This window comes from Azolla caroliniana, unplaced genomic scaffold (assembly GCF_043228905.1).
Source record: "Azolla caroliniana isolate FFs.n. ecotype wild unplaced genomic scaffold, voAzoCaro1.0.p SCAF_190, whole genome shotgun sequence".
NCBI lineage: Eukaryota > Viridiplantae > Streptophyta > Polypodiopsida > Salviniales > Salviniaceae > Azolla > Azolla caroliniana.
Window position 1 is genome coordinate 30,886 of NW_028230625.1, and position 9,115 is coordinate 40,000.

The 9,115-nt window shown below is 39.3% G+C and overlaps 1 protein-coding gene across 1 annotated transcript; it reads left to right on the plus strand.

The window, feature by feature from the left end:
* The first annotated feature begins 413 nt into the window (after positions 1-413).
* Positions 414-8,890, plus strand: LOC147848907 (uncharacterized). The gene is made up of 9 exons (XM_087337986.1): positions 414-632; positions 939-1,050; positions 1,135-1,183; positions 1,777-1,808; positions 4,158-4,204; positions 4,280-4,432; positions 4,586-5,043; positions 5,151-7,054; positions 7,144-8,890. The coding sequence occupies exons 1-9, from the start codon at positions 463-465 to the stop codon at positions 8,050-8,052; spliced, it is 3,834 nt and encodes a 1,277-aa protein (XP_087194112.1). The 5' UTR covers positions 414-462; the 3' UTR covers positions 8,053-8,890.
* Positions 8,891-9,115: the final 225 nt, after the last annotated feature.

Genomic DNA, 9,115 nt, shown 5'->3' on the forward strand with positions numbered 1-9,115 from the left:
CCCCCCCCGCCCCTAGGACCTGATCCCTCCACAATTTCTTTACTCGGACAGATCGATCCTCTTGCTCTTCCTTCCTTCCCGAGAATATTCATTCCCCTTCCCTCCTTTCCTTTGTTGGAAACTCCACACCACCATTGCTTCTCTCTCACACGAGCTTTCTACTTCTTATGCTGCCCCAGAGCAACGGAAAGCTGCACGATCTGCCCACACTATCTGTATATCTAATCATTTCCTGGCTCGACGACAACCATGATGAAGAGTGACACTCCACTAGATTATGCTGAGATTCTTATCTCCCAATCTCGCACCAGGCAAGTTCTCTGGACCGTTCAACGCACACATGCCACATGTTCTTCACTTCTTAGAATTGTGATCCTTTGGCCCTGTAATACAATATACCAGATTTTTTTATGTATACGGATCTTTTTGGTTTGATCTAGGTGCGAGCTCTACATATGTGCCATGGATGATGGAGTGAGGGAGAAGCTAGCTTCTGCACACACCAAACCCTTTTTAGCACACTTAAGAGCTGCACAGTTGCAATTTGCAAGAGGAGAGTCAATCATCAGGTTGGAGCCACGCTCAAGTTCAAGAAGCAATTGTACATGGTTCACCAAAGCCACATTGGAGAGGTACCAACCAATCTATCTAATAACACATCCCACATTTCTTTATTTAGTCTAATTCCACGTTTATCAACATCAATAACCTTCATCGGCACCATCTTAGTCACATGTAATTCAAGGCAAGTCTTACCATCTAGCTCCCAGAAATTCCCCCTTTTTAGTATTGCATGCTTACAAGGATCATGGACTTATTCAGAGGTGCCCATGTATTATGTATCCAGCCACTCTATTAGATGCTTCACAGGGTGATCCATAAAGTCTAGGATGGCAACAGGCAGCAACTAATGGTTGGAATATGTTTTACATGCAAAGGTTCGTGCATTTTGTGAGCATGCCAGAGGTGTTGGAACGAGTTAAGAATGTAGGGGACGAACTCACTCAATTGGAACAGGTTCGGGTTGCTCTTTCCAGGACATTTTCGCAGGTATGAGCTTAAATAAATCTTTTATGCATCTAGTTTCTTTAGGTTTTGTGAGTTGATGGATCAAATTCTTTACTTGCAAGTCAGGAGGGAACAAAATTTGCACCTGCACCAGCTGCTATGGTTTCGCCTGCAGGTGTGTACAATGAAATCTCTTTTAGACTGTATATAAATAATTGTGCATCTTGGCCCTTGGACTGTCTTTAACATAAATAATGATCAATATTTGTGAGCTTAATGATCCTTCATTCCTGATCATTAGACTTCATGAGTACTAAAAATAAAGATCATTGCTTTTGTGAGGTTGCGGGAGGAATGTACGGTTATCTGATTCTGTTTCAATCAAGGATCCAATAGAGTAAGGGTTCACAAAACCAGAAGACCAATGATGCTGCTTCTTTAGATCTATCTCCATATTGCTCAATACCCCTGAAATGTTAAATGTATAAACTTGCCTGTTGACGCAAACCTCCTTATGTAGTGGCAAGAGATAATTTTGGAGAGTTCTTATCTTTGCAGTGTATTGCACAATAATTAAAGGCTCATTATGATCTGCATTGTGAGAATTCCAATTCCTAGCTATAGCTCTGCATTGTAAACAGAAACACATTTTATTACAAGGACTTGGATTGATAAAAATCCTGGCTACTAGTTGACAAATGTAAAGAAGAAGGCTGTTTTATCACTAGGGGCTTTGTTTTAATTGATTTATGTTGTGTCTGGCTGCAGATGTGTATCAGGAGGAGGGCAGCATGTTGATGGTATGAATAATTTGAATAACATACTTTTTTGATTGCCACAGTTTCAAAATGTTTTCTTTTCAGTTTTTACGGAGAGATAGGAAAGAACAAAAGAGAGAATGAGGAGGAAATCAACTTTATGTCCATGGAATGCATCTGGGACCAAGAGCTGGTACACCAAATCAATACAATCCACTAGGGAAAACCAAGGATTTGGTTACAGTTTTGACGATGATGTTGATAAGTCTTAGATGCCAAATAACTAGTGTTTCTTGAATGTAGCATTCAAGTAGGCTTAGGTTACAGAAATTACTCTTTCATTGCTGCCCTCAAAATAGACACTTCATTTTCCAGCATGTTGAGATTCATGCCTTCACTACTTCAACACTTTTGAAGTTTCCGGGGAGGGAGTCCGAGTTATCCAAAGCTTGGTACCATGTCACAACTTTGCTCATTGGAGAACACTCATCCTTCTTAGCATATATTGTTTCCCTCTCTTATTGATGAAACATACATTTCATAGGTCAATAAGAGAAAGGATCTTGCTGAGTCTCTTTATCAGAATATCCATGCTTATGACTTGCAAGGTATTCATCGATGATTTCTGGCTAACGCAACCTTCTGCATGTTCCTCGGAGACACGTAACAATTCTGTTCATTTTTTTTTCTTCCTTGATATATTTCACATGGCCTCTTTGGTATGACTGTTCTTCATTTCTTCCTTGACTTATAATGAATTATGATGTGCCTTCATAAATATGCTCTAGGACTTCTTGAACAAAAAAAGAGAAGACAGTCTACTTTGTATTTAGATGGGTCCTAGCTTATTGTCCTGTGCAGCTTCTATTGTGACCAAGAGGAACTATAAGCTCAAGCTTCGACTCAGTAATGGTCCAATTGCTGTGGTGAGAGCACATACATAAGATTGCGTACACATGGTTACTAAGTCAGACGACCCCATCTTTCATGATCTCAAGCTTTGATGCAATAATGGTTTTGTCAGTGTAGTGAGTATGGATATAAGACTTCGTGTTGACGGAGACGAGTCTATTTGCATCAATGGCGGTGATGAAAGTATTTTCTTTTCTTGCAGTATGGATAGTTCTTTTTGTCAGTGTAGTGAGAGTATGAATATAAGACTTCTTGTCGATGAAGGCAAGTTTATTTGCATCAATGCCTGTCATACCATAAGAAAATGATAATTTCAGCTTCATAGTGGCTTGCTGTTGATATTGCTCAGTCATTTAAATGCTTAGAACCTATCATGGTTCAACACTTAGTGCTCTCCTGGTAATGAAGCTTGAAATAGATCAAGTGGCAATTGCCAGAGTGCAGACAATACAGTAATTCCCAACCATTAGAGATGATCATATCCTCATCACTCTTGAATCAGGATTAAAAAGAAACTCTCAAGTCTATATTAAAAAGAAACTCTGGATTCTATGTGGAAAAGCCTGGAGGTAGCTGTGCAAAATGCTATTTCAAAGTCATATAGGCAGATCGTGGCCTCTAAAACAATGTAAACCAAGATGATTAGATAGTAGCATTTGATATTCATGATGCACATCAATGACATATATGATAAGTTGATTGAAGATAGAGGGTGTTAGTGGTGATGCATTGGCTACTGGCACATTACTGGATTTATACAATGGTAGCCTTGAGTTTTGGACGCAAAATGACAATTTCATCTTCCATTTTGTGCAAAACAGTGCCTCTGGCGGGCAATGGGGGGCAGATTGTCTTTGGGGAGTGGCTTTAAAATGCTGGCCCATTTCAGATGGGATTGGTTTTTTTTAATGTAGTGATTGAAGAGGATACTAGGCACAAAGTGCTTACATGCCAAGCTACTAATTTCAGGCATTTTGAACTGGGAACATTTTCTGACCCTTTCAAAGGGCTTTCATTCATGGAGCCAAAGCTTTACCCTCGCCATTGTATAAGGCTCTATTGGACTACCTTAGATATTGGGGTATATGGTATCATTGGAGTACAAGAAATGGTTTCTAATTCCATGGTCTCAATTTTTTATCACAAGAAGTATGTAGGCTGAAAGGAAAGTGATTTGGCAGTTTTCATAACTAAGCTCCGTGTGCATCGGTTCCTTAGAAGAGTTGTATTTATTTCACTTAGTCTGACAGCTCCTGAGAGGGTTTACATTGACATAAGATCCTCACTTCGAAGCAGGGACAACAAGGGTTTTTTGTATTGTCATGTTGTTTTGATTTATACATTACTTCTAGAGAGAGAAAGAGATTTTGTTTTTATCTTCAGATGTTTAAGAGAGAGAGAGAGAGAGAGAGAGAGAGAGAGAGAGAGAGAGAGAGAGAGTTAAAAGGAAAAAAAGTCGTGATTTTCTTCACTCAACAGGGGAGTGGATCATCAAGGGATGCTAAGAGCACAGCGGAAGCCTCCAAGTGAGTGGTATTACAGCGGAAGCTTTATTTATGCCTAGATTTTATCTAATAAAAGTAAATGCATATGTTTTGCAGAAGAGAACTTCTTAGGGCAATGGATGTTCGTTTGGCTGCAGTAAACCAGGAACTTCATATTGCATTTTCTCGTGCTTTATCTTCTGGATTTGACAAAGACGCACTCTCTAATTTGATGGAATTTTCTCAACATTTTGGAGCACAACGTCTATGGTAACTTATTGCATGTCCATTATCTAATCTTAACAAAATTAATATTTTTAAGTTTTGTGTGATTTGTATTTATTTATCTTCCTTGTTCATCTCTCTCTTAACCTCCTGCCTTCTTCACGCTGTTGGTAAGGGGATATTTTCTTCTATTTGTAGGGATGCCTGCTTGCAGTTTATTGGTTTATCCAAAAGGATGAATATATCTCTACAACTGGACGAAGATCATGATTCTCAAACTGAAGATGATGTATCGAGTGACTCTGAGATGTCTTTGGAAAGTGGAACTGACACAGGAATAGCTACTGAAACAGATGACAGTGCGTCCTGTAGCTCAAGAGCTTTTGATTCGTGGTCAAATGTGCAAACTGATGGACTTCCTGAATCCAGAAATCCATTCAGTAGGTGGGATTCAAGTGCAGACTCATCAGGAGAAACACATATTTCTACTGGTGCTACTTCTGGTAGGGTTAGAGGTAGATGGGGCCCACCAGAGAGGATTCAGATATTTTCTTTGGAGCCAGAAATGCAAGACTGTCAAATTCCTACCGAAGTATCAGAGATGGATCAAGATGAAAATGGAGTGTCTCATCCAAGCATGCCAACAAGAGATAGCAGTGAGCAAATTAACATCTATTATTATTCAACTACACATGATTTCTGATGGATTATCGAGTGTGCAAGCAATCATTTAAAGCATTTTTTTTATTTTGTGGCGTGATAGGTGATGAAGAGAGCCGTTCAAATAAGTATTTATCATTTACACAGGAAGGACGTCACCCAGAATTTACTCCCTCTCTTCCAAAGCAGCAGAGTGTTAAAAATTATGATCTTGTAGGGAACAGCACCACTTTCTTTTCCCGTTTACAAAAGATGGCACAACAAGTAGAGGCGAGAAGGTTGAGTTCAGATATGGGGATGCATTTCACTTCTCTAGGAATTACTGATGGTCCTCGATATTTTGAAGTTGGAAAATCCCCTGATCCTGCTGGCTCTGTATGTTCTTCTGAGGACAGCCATTCGGCAGCTGTCAGTGACTTCAGTGAAGATAGAATGGTTGTAGGGCCATCTTCTGAAGTAAGAAGTATAGTTAAGTTAACAAAGGAACCCCAAGTCACAGGGGAAAGCATCGGAGAATCAGAAAGTAATTTAAAAAGTAAAACAAGAGAGCAAGAAGTGATCCCAACAAGAGGTCGAGATGAAGAAGATGAACCTATCAGCACTTCATCGAGGAGGTTAAGTGTGCAAGCTGCTATTTGTCTTTTTGAAAGCAAGAAAGCAAACATAACCAGTCCTACTGCAAAGAAGCTAGTAAGGCAGGACAATCAAAATTTACCAACATCTGAGAAAGCAGCAGTAGGACGATGGAGTGGGATAGGCCCAGCAGATAGGGCTATACCGGATGGCACATCTGAAATGGTCTCTAGAGACCCTACAACAATTGTAGCCCAAAACACTTCAAAGAGCAGTGACGTGACAAACAATAATCATCTTGCTGGAGGTCTGCACAAACAGTTCAAGCTAGAACTAGAAAAGAGTTTAGCAAGGAACAACCGGAATCATGGACATTTAGATGCAAATGCATCAAATTTTTTTGGGGGATCACGATTAGTATCTGATTCAGGTGCTACAGCCTTGCCCGAAAACCGAGCATCTGAAGTTCCTCCAAAACTGACAACCATTATTTCAAAAACTTCTAATTTAATAACTCAGAGTGTGCCAAAAGATCAAGCATCTGAAATTGCTGAATGGAAATCCACTCAAGTGTTGAATTTAGCCTCTAGGAGGGATCCAAAGGATCAAACTTCTGAAATTCATTCAACAAAGTCTCCAGACTCTTTAAATTCCAATTCAGCTAAGAAATTGGCAGAAGATCAGCCATCATCAGTCACGAAGAATTTTCAAACAGATCATATACCAGAGCTTAAACCTGTAGTCGAGACTGCAAAGAATTTCTTCAAATCGAAAAGAGTAACACAAGAAACAGAGGATATGCAGTGTGTAAAAGGAAGTGCCGCACATGAAGGAAAACTGGATTTGATGGTACAAAATAAGAAGTTGCTGCAAGGAAAGTCATTTTTAACAGAATCTACATCAGCAAGATTAAAAGAAGGTAAAACCAATAATGGTGCGATGATCTCTTTGGGAAAAGAATTTTCTAATAAAGAGCCAAATATTAACAAGCTCAAACATGACATAGATAGCACCGGTCAAACTGGACATAAAATTTCATCATCTGAGACACAACATAAGCTAAGCAGAAAAAACCCCACTACTTTACACGATGCTCCTATAGATTTGCATATGCAGGCTCTCGTCATGATGATCGACAATAATCATCAAAGCTCACTCCATTCAAGTAATGATAAGTCTTGCAATGAGCAAAAAGGGAGATTCTATGAGCACTATCGGCAACTTAGAGATGCAAGGCAACAAAAAGAGAATCCTGCAAAGAGAGCCGAAAGAGAAACCAAGCTTAAATGTATGAAGGAAACTCTTGATAGAAGAAAATCTGAGATGGAGACTGGAGGTCTTGGGCCCACCAATAAATCTGCAAAAGAGAAGACAATTAAAGCAGGGAATATTCAGCTCCCAAAGACAACATCTACTGAAACCCCAAAGCAGCAGGTATATATATATATTTAATCATTTTCATTTTATTATTTCCATACACCCAGATTTTTTATTAGGAATATTATCCGTGTTTGATCTACCAGAAAGAACTTGGTGAGGAAATGATGCATACAGACTGTAGAGTGTCACATATGACATCAATGGCTCCAAAAAGTCCTATGAATATAATGACAAGAGTACAACACAGCAAGAAAGGTTTATCAACTTTGCACAAATCTTCGAAAGCCCCATTCTCCTCCATGAATGCTTCCTCAGCATCCTCACCTAGGGTTGTTCCAAATAGTCCTGCAATCAGTCGACGAAAATCGGACCACACTGGGGCATTAGAGAATCCCATGAGCCAGAAAGTAGCAGAAGTAAAGAAGGAATTGTGGAGCTCAACAGGAAAGTCTTTTGCATCTTCAAAGGTTCCTCGAGCAGTGAGTATTGCAGTTGAGAATATATCCGTTGATTCTTTGTCTGGAATGGGAGATGAGGAATTGAAGCGTGGTAAACCTCTTAGGAGAAAGGATCGTACTTCAGGAACAGAGAGTAAGGCATCATCAGTTGCACTTGACATAGCCTTAGAATCCTTTAAAGGCCCTCTAGCGAATGGATCAGAATCCATGGTAAACAACACCCGAAGTTCGGCAGTGCATGGAGTGAAGTCATTAACGCACAAGGACAGAATTGGTGCAGTAATGCAGAAACAAACCAGAAAGCATGAAACAACTTCCACTCTAAGAAATCTTGACGAAGAGGTTCCAAGAGTCAATATCTATGCTCATGATTATAGAAAGACAGGTGCAAGAGGAGAAGATTCAAGAAAGCCATTTGAATCACGAAATGTTAACTTCTCTGCACAAAACACATTATGTATGGCCTCCACTTCACTGGAGGATGAGGATGAAGATGAAGAAGACCAGGCAGATGGCACCGATGTAGATGAAGCAAGTGACATATTTGTCGATGCTTGCAGTGACGAAAGAGTACTTTCTCTTGATGATGAATAAGGAAGCATATTGGAGCATGCCCTTCCAATTGTACCAAAATTTTCCGTTTATATTCAGAATCATAAGAAGAGTAATTAAATGTCTGGTCCCGCGGAAACAATCTCTAATATATCAACAACTGGATGGAATTATTTTTAGTCTATTTGGACTAAGATTACCCACGATAACCTCTGGTTCGTACTCTTACAATAACGCAGTGTCATGAAACCCTTAAAAAATCCAATAGCCTTTAGGTCATGATTTGATTCATGTATCTCAGAAGTTAACCTCTAACAAGAATCAAGGAAGGAGACAAGGGCGTAAAAAGTCTCTGCACTTTGGACTTCAATTTCGAAATTGTTCTTCCGTTTATTCTCCTTTAGGATCAAAGGTACAGGAGAAGGGGAAGTGAAGAAGATAAGGATATTGTCACGTATCAATTTCAACGGACTGATATCAGTTGGAAACAATCAGCCTCGCTATTTGTGATGATTGACGTGTTTTTCCAAATGTCTTGTGCAGATTAAGAGTCTCTTCAACTCTGAAGTTTGCTGGTAAGCTTTATCCATAGCTTGTCCATTTGTAAAAAACATCATTTGTGGGCTTTTGGTGCATATGATCCAAAGCTTAAGTAGTAACTTTAGGCATAAATCTGTCATCTGACAGTTGTAAAATCATACCTGTTTTAGAAACTTTGGTGCCTGAACAGGGCATGATGAGATGATCATATCATCCACCCTCTGCACATGCTCATGTTGAGATCATGTCATCCATCCTATGCACATATCCATGTCCAGAGCAAGAATAACCAACCAAATTCATGTACAACTTTGAGCTATATAATAACTAACATTCAGTACCGGAACAATTTGCTCACTAAAACAGCATTTTTTTTCTCTTTTCCAATACCGCTCATCGTTTTAACAAGCTTTCAATCCATTTGTTTGTCCTTTATTCTTAAAAAAAGGATGCGAAATTAGCTTGGAGGTAGGATCAACAATATCACATATGACCATCTCATCAACATCATATAGTTAATAAATCCTTTCCATATGGTTAATAGATCCCTTTCATTATTTACAGA